Genomic DNA, 13,533 nt, shown 5'->3' with positions numbered 1-13,533 from the left:
AGTGTATGGATGGGCATAGCCCAGCTAGAGAGAATAATCTGTTTTTTTTCATTTTAAACTCTGTAAGTTTTTTAGTGTACTGCATAAGTACTGTTATTAGTGGTAGTATTCACAATGTCACACAGTAGAATTAGTGGAAAAGCATATAAAAGAACCCATATTTCCTTTAAGCTGAGCTCCAGGAGCAACTACTGGGCTTACATAAATATAGCTGTCACTTTTAGGGCCTTTTCCATATTGTTTCCTTAAACCTGGAAAGGGAAGGTGTGTTTTGGGCCATAAAAGGTTTACTTACAGCTTAAGGGGATGCTTTTGCCTGGAGAACTTCATGTGAAAAGTAGAGAAATTGTTTCCCGATAAGAACAGAGACATGTTCATGATGATAGTCTGTCCTAATTAATTTCACGCATAAACATAATGAGACTAAAAAAGGAATCATAGCTGTTGTAAGCTGCTTTGATCAAACTTGAAGCAGGCTGTATTTTTAATTTAGTATCTTCAAGTATTTTTGATGGCCTGTGAAAGACTAGATTTGATGTTATTGGAGGGTCTCAGGTTACCCAATCGCTCTATGTCCCTGCTCTCACCTGCATGTCAGATGGCTGGCCAGGACACCCCAGGCTCTGCTGAGGGCCCTGAGCAGCTGGGGCTGTGTGGGCACACTCCTCCATGCCCCTGGACACAGTGTGGATCAGGGCTGGGGACACCCTTGGGTGCAGGTGAGCACTGGCTAGCCACACTGGCTAGGAAACATCAGAAAAAAGCAGCATAATCATATTCTACCAAAACCCACACAGGTTAGCTAGGGGGCCTGGTGCCACCCAAGAGGTATAATTGTAGCTAATGTTACAGGAAAGGGATTCCTAGTTACTGAGGCTGTTAAGTAATGCTGAGGTATAAAATATGTTGTGTTTCTTTTACAGAAAGCAGAAGCCACTGCTGAAAAGCGACCTAGAGGCCGGCCCAGAAAATGGGTAGGTATTTCACTTCCAGATTTATTTGCTGTGTTATAAAGCATGTTTTAAAGTCCATTCCTTTAGAGAACAGTAATTTCATTTGTAAAAAAAAGTATATATCTTCTCTGTCTCTCTGTTCTGGTGGATTGACTAAAGGGTTAAGAGAGCAAAGAAGGTGATCACAGCTTCCTACCTTTAGACTCTGGTAGTTTGCTCAAGACACTTTACAACTGAATGTTTGCTTCCAGTGAATATTTATTTGTATCTTATCAGCATGAAAAGAGCCTCTACTCTTCCTTCAAAAGGGGGTAATAATAAGATAACTTGTTCAGTAACTGAGTAACAAAGGTTAAAGGGGCAATATCAGACATCAGAGGGTGATAAGACTCAGATGTAGGGTGCACAAGATAAAGTTTAAAAACCAAAATGCTTTTGTTCTACATTGCCTGGAAACATGTCTATTTTCCTTAAATCCAGTGAGAAAGAGCACAGATGAACAGCAGGGTACTTGCACTTAGGACTTAGTTTTTCCATTCACAGTCATTTTCATGCCTCATATATTTGCAGTGACTGGTAATATATTTCATTAAAAGTTTCTGCTTTTCCTGACCCCATTTAGTCTTTAGATGTGTCTATCAGACATGTTTTCATTCTTTGGCTATGGGAGTATTTCAGTCTTAGGTGCTTGAAATTTTGTGTTTTCACTGATGTTTACAGCTAACGAGGGTAACATGCCTCTCATCTGCATGTTTTTTCACTTGTGCATGGGCTTTCATATGGAGTGTCACTGGGAAAATAGGGTTGAGTATTAGAAGATATAAAGGTCTATGTGCTTCATGACAAATTAACCTTTCTGATTTCCCTTTTCCAGTTCCCTTTCCCTGCTCAACATTTTACTTTAAACTTCTTTTTCAAATCCACCCTCATCATCTCAATTTCAATCTCTTATTTCACTCTCTATTCTTTTTCCTCTTGTCGGTCCTGTCATTTTCTCCTCCTTTTTGTTCAGTTCTTTTGCATAGCTGTTAAAAGAGTTGTAAAAGCATAAGCTTGCAAAAGCTCAAAGAGCACCAGAAGGCACTGAAAACTACAGCTAAGGTTCTCCAGAGTATCAGCCACTAAACATGGGAAAGCTGCCTTTAGCAATCACCTTAAGAGCTAGTTCTATTGCATTTTCCAGTGAAGGTACCAGAGGATATTTCTTTGGAGAAAACAAAGGGCTACTAGATGAGTGGTTTATACCTGTAGTTTTTAGGTCAGGCACTTTTCAGGTACCTAAGGAAGCTTACTGGCATTAAAAAAAAGGTGGCTTTTTCAAACACATCTCTGCTGGTGATCTTCTCATAAGCAGCAGGAAGGCAAATGCCAAGTGCAGTAAAGCATGGGTCGGTTTCTGTCTGCTTTCTCCCGTCTGGCTTTAACCTTGTGTATCTGGATGCTGAGTGTTGCTTGCTTGATCCTCACCTTGGGTGCAATCCCTGGGAAACAGCAAAAATACCTGGTTTATGAGAGTAATTAATTTATAACAGTCAAGCCGTCCCCTCTGAGTTAGGAATGTGTGCAGGTGAGTAGGGAGGGTTTAAGAGTTTGGGGAAAAGACAGCAGCCTGAAATGTTAAGATTTTCTCTTCCAAGTACTCATACTCAAAAACTAGGGCGAGTTTTCAGTGAAAAGGGCTCATATAGCACTTCTAGCATCTTGTAGGCTAGAATGCTTCCCTTCTATGTATTTTTATGGGGAAGAAATAGGCAGTATCAGTGGAACATTCAGTATGGAATGGGCTATTTGTCAGGTCAAGAATCTGATTTTCAGAAATGGGAATTACTGAAATGGGTTGTATGCATTATTTTATTATGAGACCAATACTTCCAAGAGTTTCACTCATTTTTTTTAAATTAATGCATATTTTGAAACTTGGTATTACTTTGCTGTTGTGCCTGTTGCAAGCATAGTCTTTTTATTTTCTTATTATAATGGTATGATTGCTTCTTGTAATTTTCAGAGATAATGCTCCAATCTGCAGCTTGCAGTAAGATAATTCCGCAGACCATAAGAATCAAATATGCCATTTTCCCCCTTTCTCTTTTTTCTCTCTTTCCAGTTTAAATGAACTTCACGGCTTCCTTCTAGCTTGTAGTTGAAATCAGGGCAGGAGTCTGCCTGAAACCAGATGGTACAGCATCATCTTTTCTATTTAGACCTCCAATATGTAGTCAGAAAGTGTCCCTTTTTTATCATCCATATCTCAGTTTAATCCTTAATGATTATGTTCTTCCTTAATCCAATTTATTTATATGTCAAGCCTTAACAATGATGGTCTAGTATCTGTGCAAGTAAGGAGCATGTAGGATTTTTTTCTTGGAGACGGCAGAATTCTACATTTTCACAAGTTTGTAATCCTTTTTCGGGAGTCTAGAGGTTCTGTGTCATATGTTGTTCATCAAATTGTAAAATATTATTTCTGCTGTTTCCTTCAATATGCTCATGCAGAGACATACAAGCTAACAGACCACTGTAGAATTCTGGTAGCTGGTCTTTCTGCTGGTTCAAATTAAGTATTTAATGTTTGTGACTCATAGTGTATTTATTTATATATTATTTTTTAGAAGAGAAGGAAATCTTTTTTGACTAGTATAAAACTGAGAGGGGGAGAGAGAACCCAAGTGAAGAGGGCAAGAAGCCCAGTTTATCACAAGCATATGAGGCATCAAATGATCTTATTAATGCAATAATGTGTACTTTGTAAAGTTGTCAAGAGAAAGAAGACCCTTGTCAATAGAATAGACAGTAAAGATTAAACAAAATCTTACAAAAATAAAATTTTCTGCTACATAGAAAGGCTTTCTAAATATGGAGAGCTAATTGAATGAAAGTCCTGAAGATAATGAGGTCAAGCAGGTGGGAAATGAACATAGCTGAAATCAGAAACACAGTGCTTGCTGCTGTAAAACTCACCTTCACTGTAGGTTGCTCACGTGTGTGGAACACACTGAAGGCTGTGAGTCTATTACCTATTAACCCTCTTCATGGAGACCTCAGTACTCCTTAATTTTAGAGGTTTTATTGCACAAACATATTCTAAGCTCCTTGAATGCGTCTGCATTAGTGTGTTAGGTCAAATCAGGAGTAGGCTTTGGAAATGCATCTACTAATTTTCCCCACTTACTGTATGCATTGTATAGCAGTCCCAGAGGTCATTGGTTGGACTCCTTTCAAATGAAACCAAATTGGAAGATGTGCTGCAGAAGTGCAGTCTGGTAGACATTCAACGCACAGGACTAGGCTAGTGTGAAATAAAAGCCTCTTGAAAGGTGTGTGGTTTGGACCTTAGGTCCTCAGCACTATCCTGTGGTCCATATTGTAGACATAGCCTTTGATGCTTAAAAAAAGGCTATGAAGCAACCTGGTTTTTATTTGTAGAATTACTTTATGTAGCACAGGCATAAAGTCAAAATCACATTTACAGAAGTCAGTGAAAGGTTTGTCATTAACTTCATCGGGGCCACGTGTTTGCCATTGGAGCCTGATGCTGCTGCTCATGGACTCAGCAACTGTTTTGCTCATGGCTTCACATAGGCCTTTGTAAAGAGCTATCAAAAGCTTTTTTTTTTTTTATTTTTTATTTTATGTAATTTGTGTATGCCTGTAGTTTGATTGAAAGGAGGGGACTGAAGGTTTATGAATAGTGCAGAGGACTAATCAGAAGTAATCAGTTGTTTTGCTGTTTGTTCCAAAGAAATGCTTTGAAAAGCCCTGGAAATTTCATAGTCGTCTAGTGCTCTCAGGCATCAGTTTACTGGGGGAATCTGACATCCAGTTTTGAAGTTCATGCTGAAAAGGGTATTTGTTTATTATTTCCATTGTTTTTGTTGAGTCTTTAGGTAGAATTTTTTTTTAAGATTTCCAAATCGTTTGACTTGAACCACAGACTCTCTGCATGGCATGGCAGAGTTGTTCCAGGGAACAGTCCAGAGCTTCTTACAGCCTTGAACAGGACTTTGATGAGGAGAAGAGATGGCTGATTCCATGCCATATAGCTGTTTTAAAAGATGGATAGATGCAATTCTAGAATTTGCATGCTTGTAACAGCAGAAGATAGTTGGTGATCTTCTGACCAGGGCCATGCAGGATGCATGTGAAACATCTGCTTGCTCATCTCATCACTGAAGCCTAAGTATGAACTGTGTTTTGCTCAGAAAACTTGCAACAATTTTGTTTTCTGCTAGACAGTATAGAGAGCATATTTCAGTTTGGTAGGAGATAAGAGATAATAAGAAATAATTTCCTTAAGCAGATTTTTAATCTGATTTAGTCATGGTCACCTATACAAGCTGAGAGGGTAGGGGCTGTTCAGACAGACCATAGAGCAGCCTCCCAATAACCACAGAGAGCTACAAGAAATATGGAGATGGACTTATTACAAGGACCTGTGGTGATAGGAGAAGGGAAATGGCTTTAAACCCAGAGAGTGGTTTAGGTTAGATACTCAGAGGAAATTGCTTACTGTGGGAGTGGTGCGATACTGGAACAGTTGTTCAGAGAAATTGTGACTGTCCCACCCCTGGGGGTGCTCAGGGCCAAGGTGGATGGGGCTTTGAGCAACTTGGTCTAGTGAAAGGTGTCTTAGTCCATGGCAGAGTGTTGGAAATAGATGATCTTCCAGGTCCCTTCCAACCCAAACCATTTGATGATTATATGATTGATGATTATAGTACTTTTTTAGTGAGGGCAGAGTTTCACTTTGTATAGAATGGCAGTTTAAGCAGTGCCAAACCACATTTAAAAAAAAAAATTACAAAAATGCTTTTTTTATAATAACTTTTTCTTCAGATTATTTCCCAGTGCAATTCTGACATAGCTGAGATACAAAACCTTAAACATGGAATTGGTGGGATGTTTCTATGCCAGCAGTTCCTGTGTCAGGGCAAGGACTCCTAGTGCTCATTAAGATTTTGAAAATGAGGTTCTTAATTTCAAAGAAATACATATCAAGAAAATCCCATTGCCTCAGAGGACCCATCAATGTTTTGAGGCTATTTCTTGCCCACATTAACTCAGTTGGTCAGAGCATGATGTTAGTAACACCAAGGTTGTGGGTTGAATGCCCATACAGACATTGACTTAAAAGTTGGATCTGATGATCCCTGTGGGTCCCTTCCAACTCAAAATATCCTGTGAATATGAACACTGAGCCTTTCCACACCTAAGTCAAGTTTCTAAGTCAAGTTTCTGCCTGATAGTGACATACTCTGTGATGTGAAGTCATTTAACTAGTTTTTCTTACTTTTTATGCAGGCAGCCTTTTTTTGTCTCATATGAAGTCATGGTCCAAGAGATACTTAAATTCATGCAGACTTATTCACTGGGTGTTAGAGAGAAAGAAGAATGTTCTGAGATCATAGTCTATCCTGCTCCAAAGAAGGTTTTGTTATAGCAGTGGTGAATTCTCAGCTGGAGATATTAAACTTTTGACACTATGGAAGACAACCTAGACAATAAAATAAGACACATAATTGACTTTTAGGTAGCAAAAGGCTAGTGTGAGACTTTCCCCCCTTTGATGTGGTGCTTACCAGTGTATCCCTAAGCTAGGTAGAGAACACATGTTTGTTTAAATTAAATACTACCAGGTCCATTAGGAGCAAGCCATGACTGAGGTAAAATTTAAGTCACATATATTGAATGATGAATGAAAATGTTACTATTTATGTAATTACAGAAGGTAGCACTGAGAGAAAATCAGTTTCTTTTTCTTGGAAGAATAACATTATTTCAGTTACTTTGAATCTTTACAATTTTTGACTCCTATATCTGTCATGTTACTGCTTCATGTGAAGCACATAGTGAAAATTTACTTAAGTTGCAGTTACTTTAATCTTTGAAACTACCTTAGCTTCCTTCTGGAGGTCATAGATACTATTTTATAACTTGGTAATATAAAATACCTTCTTTCTTGAACATGTTCTGCATCTGTGTGGGCAAGAATGTCACTTGAGAGTGTTCATTGTTTCAGTGGTCTACACAGCCTGAAGGGCCTTTTTTAATTATGAAGAAACTATTGATTCTTCTTTAAAATTCCTAAACTTAGGAAATAGATGAAGGACATGAGTTAAAAGCCCTAAAATCTTTATACCTCTACACTTTCCAGTTCAGATGACCTGTAAAAGGAATCACGTCTCAAAACATGAGCATTTTGACAAAAGAAGTGATTGTTGAACTTTTCTCCTTGGACTAACAGATGCTCTTTTTTTTTTTTTTTTGCCAATTTTTGGTTGTTTTCTTTTTTTTTGCTTTTCAATTCAACATTTTGGGAAAGGAAAAAAAAATCATCTTACATGCTTGTATCAAATGCATTAAAAAAATCACTAAAAGTACTTTCTGTGTCCCCAGTGTTCAGAGAGATGTATGTCTTCATTTTTTAGACATTTGTCTAAGCAAATAGTGTCCTTCCTTAGAATTTCAGAGTCCTGTTCTTTGTTGGTATAAATGGATGTGGCAACATTTATTTGAAATAGACCACAACATAAAATTTAGCCATGATATTTGTTTTCTAAAATGTGTTTATATTGGTAAAAGAATATTTCACTCATTCTCTTATTCACTTGCACTTCTGTTAAGGTGTATTAATCTTAGCTAAAAAAATACTTTTACTTCATCTGACATTTCAGACTCCGTAAAGGAAAATCTTTTATTCTATTTGAGGTCCAAAGAGGAAATTTTATCAGGTAAATAAATGCACCAAGTAAAAGGAGAGCATCTCTAGTGAGAGGCAAACTGAAATTCTTAACAACTTCCTTTTTGTGATCTCAGATAACAGGTGTTAAGGAACTTTAGAAATCAGTTTTCTATTTGGCTGTGTACTTCGGTTTTATAAGCCTTAGTGCCTGCTTTACGTACGAGGAAACTGAGCATGGAGGTTGTTCGTGGCAACATCAGGAGGCATTTTTATGCCTGCAGTATTTGAATTCTTAATGTTTCTTACTAGCACAGTTATTAGCAATTGTGCTCCAAATACCTGACAGAGAAAATGCATCAGGTAAAGATAAATACAGGCACTCATTCTTGCTCTTACAATTCCATTTTCACCATTGAAAATGTTATGAATGCAGAAAGAGAAGCTGGGCCTCACCTCCACTCAAAGTGTACTCCGCAAGGTTAATTGCCTTGCCCAAGGAAATCTGTAGGAGAGCCAGGAATAGAACTCAGATTTCCTGGCAGCCTGCCCTGTGCCTTCAGCTCAAGGCCATCCTCCTCCAGTAAAGCTTGCTTGAGAGCACATTGGATGAGGCAGGGAAGGAAACACACTTTTCAATCCTTTATTTTAAACCAATAGATTTTTTTTTACCTGTTTCTGTAAATTCAGGTGTGACTATTTCAGTATCTCTGATATATGTCTAGCTGGTGGGCAATGACGAGTAGGATTAAGATATTTAAAAAGTCTATATATCATCCCTGCAGATATTTAAAAGACATGTAGATGTTGTCCTTAGGGACATGGTCTAGTGGTGGGCTTGGCAGTGCTGGGTTAATGGTTGAACTTGATGATCTTAGAATTCTTTTCCAGCTTAAATCATTCTGTGATTGTGATTCCATATACAGGATAGAAGGAATAGATTCAGGACCGGGAGGGTCTTGAACCAATCCCATATACAAGCCTGAAGGATATTTGATGCATAATGATGATATTTTTTCATCTTTGTACTTTGATTACATACAAATCCAATACTGATTGATTGAATGACAGTCACAAAAACAAGGTGCCTGGTCCTTGAATATTTGGAATATGGTTGCTCTCCTTTTGAGCATTAGCCAATCTGAGTCATAGCTGTGGGACAGGGCCATTCCAAGTCACCTCATCTAGAAATAGATGAGTCACCTCATTTATTTTCATTCCCTGTTCTCTTGAAAGGTAGTGCTGCAGAAGGAATAAAAACCCATGTTTTAATGTGTCATCCGGAAGAGAAGATTCAGTCAAGACTTCTAGCTTTTCTTAAAATTTCTGACTAATTGTGCTACTCCTTTAACATAATTTAATTTAATTCTGCTTTATACTGCAAGCCCCCATAGTGCAATAGCTGTACAAGAAGATATCACATTTTTTCTCTGCAAGAAAAGGCCATCTTATAAATGGCACTCAGTCCCTGTGTGGGTGAGTTTATACCTGTCAATTTAGAGTTACCATAATAATTAAAAGCAGGTAATACTTTTGGCTTTGTTCTGCATTCTGTACAGACCCAAGCGGGCAATGTGGATGCCAAAGGAATGCAGGGTTGATCCTCTTCTGGAAGAGTTTGGGGGAGACTGATACTGTGATAATTTTTATTAGGAGAGAATACTTTCAGGTGTTTGAATGAAAGTCATTATATGCTTCAATTGCAAGTATTGTTATTTCCTCTTCCTTAATTCCGAGTCTAAGCCTCACTTCAAATTACAGTTCGGTGTTATATTTTAGGTATGAGGCTAGATTTTCAACAAGAAAGTGGGCTTCCTCCATTAAATAGCTGCAAATATCCTCACCAGGAATCATCTTCTCATTCTGTAGCATACAACACTTAGTGAAGAAAAATATTTTCTTTTTTTCTCTACTGTTTTGAATTTCTTTTGTGCTAGTTCCCATTTAAAATATAAATGGACCATCATTTACAATAGCATTTACAAGTCCCTAAGTCATCAGACCGCAAAGGAAAACCAGGAAAATAAAAGAGAGACAAGACCCTGACATTTGAAAATTGTGACTTCACAAGCTGTATTGCTTAAATAGTCAGATTGGGATATGCAGTTCAATGATTTAAAGATGCAGCAGTGACAGTGCTGCTAGAAGAGGAAGAAATATTTTTGGGTCCAAGAGAATACAGAGATTTTCAGTTTTGAGGGAACTCTGAAATGGGAGACATGGAGGCCTGGGAAGATGACAGTCTGAAAAAGCTGTATGTTGAGAAGCATGTAATTGTGGCGTGGAGGCTGACCTCAATGTTTTGCATTCCTGTGTTGCTCTCTGTTCAGAATGGTCCTGGTTGCACAGAAGATGGTAATTAATTAGCCTTGTTGTTACTGTAGTACTGTACTGTCGGTGGGATATGATTTCCTTCTTTGCAATACAGTGAGACAAGGAGGTTACTTCTTGGTTGTTTTGATGTTGCAGTGGTTTCACTTCATTTCAGGAAGGAAATCTTGCTTCTGCACAAGGGCAGCCACCAGCACCCTATGCTGATGGGAGGGGAAGGTGGATTTCTCTCTCAAACACAGGCATCTCTGGGTTTGATCCTTTTTCTTTCATGGCATAACATTTCAGGGATTCCATTACACCCAAGCTACAGCCTGTCTCACTAGGGTTTTAGATTCTATCATCCATTCCCTTCCAGGACAGGCTCCTAGAATATTTAAAAAGTCCATGTATTATCTCCGGAGATATTTAAAAGACATATAGATGTGGTCCTTAGGGACATAGTTTAGTGGTGGGCTTGGCAATGCTGGATTAATGGCTGGACTTGATGATCTTAGAAGTCTTTTCCATCCTAAGTGTTGAAAACTGGCCTAAATCAGTACTCAAAAACTGTGTAGCTTCTTCTCTGCATAGCGTTCCCGCTTCAAGAGAGGAGCTGGAGAATGCTTCTTATCCAGGAAAACAAGGAGCTTGTGATAGGGACACATATGGAAGTGTGAATTTGATTCTTCATCGCATTTGCTAGTAGATCAACCCCCCGTGAACAGTCATGCTCAGAGATGCTGATGTCCAGGCTGGACCTGAGCACTGTGAACGGTGCTATGCTCTGTCCTGGTAATTCATAGCTCTGAAGGCATCTCCAGGGATGGAGCTAGATTTTGGATGACTGTTGGCTGAAACTTGAAATGGAGTGGAGTTTTAGAGAGGACATAAGGCTAGCTGCCCTTAGATTATAAATTTTGAGTATGTTCAGCGAATTAAACTGAGAGAGCTTGAAGGTTAGTAAGAAAATACTAGGCAACCAAGGAACTTCCAGAGATAGCTGCAGGGAATAGATGGATCAAACCCCACTCCAGTGAAATCTTCACATACATAAGATGTTACTTGTGTGTTTTATAGCATGGATATAACTAGAATTTTGCTGGCAACAGCTTGCTGCAATCTATTTGCATGTGATTTTAATTCCTTCTCTTGCCAGTTTAAATCGTATTCCCTATTATCATTGCAGGTATTGTAGAGTTTCAGGGGTTTTTTTTTGGCAGCTCAGTTATATATTTTAATGAGTGCTATTTCCATAGCAGTTTTAGGAGACTAGTAATGTATGCCTTTATTCTGCCTTTTCTTTTCACTTCTTTTAAATAAACTCTCTATTTTCAGTTTGTTTTATTCTACTCTGTCAATCCTGACAACTGTTGAACTGTGGAACTGCAGGGTCTGACTTTGGTGCTACTTTTGATGATTTAAATAATAGTACTGATAAATTAAGTATTATTGTGTATCTGTATTGGTGCCAATGGGAATGGCACCTCGTCTGCAGAGGTTGGTTTGCTTTGATTAAAAGTCATTTGCCAATGGTGGCAGTCTCCATTTTGGAAACTCAAAGATATTGAGTGCATTAGCACAATTTAGGGTTTTTACATCCTGTCTGTTCTGAGTAACTGCTGAGATCTTAAAAGCAGTCAGACTGGTAGTTTCTGTATGGAGCAGAATTCATGACTTTTCCTAACATATTACCCAAATCCATTTTGACTGTTATCAATTATCCTAATAGAAATTGGAGCTTTTTACAAGATGCAATAGAAACACATATGTGAGCTTCACTGTTATGATCTTATCAAAAATTGCATTGTGTTAACATATTCTTGGGGTTTCCTTAGTATTCACAGGGAACCTATTCAGGCTCTGGTTGCTTCTCCTGCTTTGTTTCTTGTTAATGATGCTAAATGCCTTGAGAAGTCTGCTTGGGAGCCCTCCTTCCATGTTCAACTGTTTATTTCGGTTTTGAAAAAAACATCTCACACAACCGACCAAGTACATACAGTACCTGGATCAAAGTATTGAATATGTAGAGGAGACAAGGTGCCCTCTGACATGGCACACACTGTTGCATTCATTAATGTTCATTAACATTCACAAACTATTCGGAGGCATCAGAGGTGCATGAAGTTTTCAAGGCACTTCTGCAAACTTCCTGTTCAAGTGAAGAATGACCATTCAAGCAATTGTTTAATCAAGCTTTTACACTTAATTCTCATTGAGATAGGTAGCCTGACAAATGGTCTACCACTGAGACATGATGCCCCTGGTCTACTAGATTGAATATGTAGCCAGGAGATGCATGATAAAATATTAGGTTTGTTGAAGTCAATGGCCAAACTCCTAATGAAATGACTTGTCTGGATTTCAGCCCTTCTCCTTCTGCCACTGATGGGATACATAACTGTGTCTGATGCTTGGTGACAAGCTCTATAAATTGTCTGAGTAGCCAGGTTTGCACAAAGCTCAGGTAATTTGTGGAAGACCATCTATGCGTGTTCAATAAAAACTTTATGGTGACTCTTACATAACAAGAAGAAGTATTTGACTAAATCTGTGAATACAGTAAATTTATTATTAATGTCAGTTAAGATTTGAGCAGTCACTGTGTGAGTAACAGGTGGACTGGACTGGTACAGAGATACACAGAGAAGATTTTTATTTTTGCTTTTAATTATAAAGCAACTTGTACACCACATAAACAGTAATACTTCTTAAAAGGATAACTTCTTTCTTCTTTTATCGTTTCTGATAAAACAATTTGAATTATTAGAAAAGTGAAATATGGACACCTCTGTACTGTAACCTTTAGCAATTTATTTAAAGATATATAAAGATGTGGTTTTGAAAATGCCTGAATTATCTTGCTTTTTCAGCATGCATAACTTTCATTGAGCTGTGGTCCTAGGTAGATACATACTGAGGGTATATTAGTCACTGAAACAAATTCCTTTTCAGGTGAGACTGTGTAAAGTAGTGCCTCCACTGAAGTGAATCCAATAGCAAGACTCCAACTTACTTGGTTCAGCTCAGGATTTCTCTCTCCAAAGGCTTGTAAATAGTGATAAATAAATTAGAAATCTTTTCTTAGTTATGCTAACAAAAAAGCCACCTATTATGGTTTTGAGTAAGGGAAAGAATTTGTCCTTTAATCTGCAGTATATCTTGAGGGAGAGGGTTTTGCACATTGTATTTTTTGTTTAAACTAGAACAAATCCTTTACTTAAAAGACAATGTCCATTGCCCAGGGAACAACAAAGAGACATTATGCTATAGCTGAAGTTCACACGAGCACAGAAACGTTTCAGAATTATATTCCTAATAATAATTTTGCTCCAAGCAGAAAGGTACTTTATCTCTTTCACTGCTCATTTCAGGAAATAGGTCTCAGAACTTTTTCAGGCAAACCAGATGCAACTGCTTTCCAAGAAAGATGTTGTTAATTTCCATTGTGCCAAATCACAAAAAAAGCTATTTACTGGAGAAGTTAGAGTCGTCATTATCTTTTTGCATAATTATAAATCACTGTGGTTTTCTTTGCATGGTTAAAATTTCAAATAGTAATTAAGTAATGTCCTAGAGCAAGTTTTTTGCATT

At 38.0% G+C, this 13,533-nt stretch overlaps 1 protein-coding gene across 2 annotated transcripts in view; it reads left to right on the top strand.

The window, feature by feature from the left end:
* The window catches only part of HMGA2 (high mobility group AT-hook 2), a 117,229-nt gene that overhangs the window by 11,312 nt on the left and 92,384 nt on the right, over positions 1 to 13,533 (top strand). The window contains exons 3-4 of one of the 2 annotated variants that reach the window (XM_083860559.1): positions 924 to 974; positions 1,674 to 1,779. In XM_083860559.1, coding sequence (XP_083716685.1) covers positions 924 to 974; positions 1,674 to 1,779 — 157 coding nt within the window. The remainder of the gene's footprint in view (positions 1 to 923; positions 975 to 1,673; positions 1,780 to 13,533) is intronic. The other variant, XM_083860560.1, reaches the window with a different exon arrangement.

Source organism: Zosterops lateralis, assembly GCF_965231275.1.
Source record: "Zosterops lateralis genome assembly, chromosome: 4".
In the NCBI taxonomy this organism is placed as follows: domain Eukaryota; kingdom Metazoa; phylum Chordata; class Aves; order Passeriformes; family Zosteropidae; genus Zosterops; species Zosterops lateralis.
The sequence above is the reverse complement of the archived record's forward strand: the minus strand, read 5'-3'. Positions and strand labels throughout refer to the sequence as shown.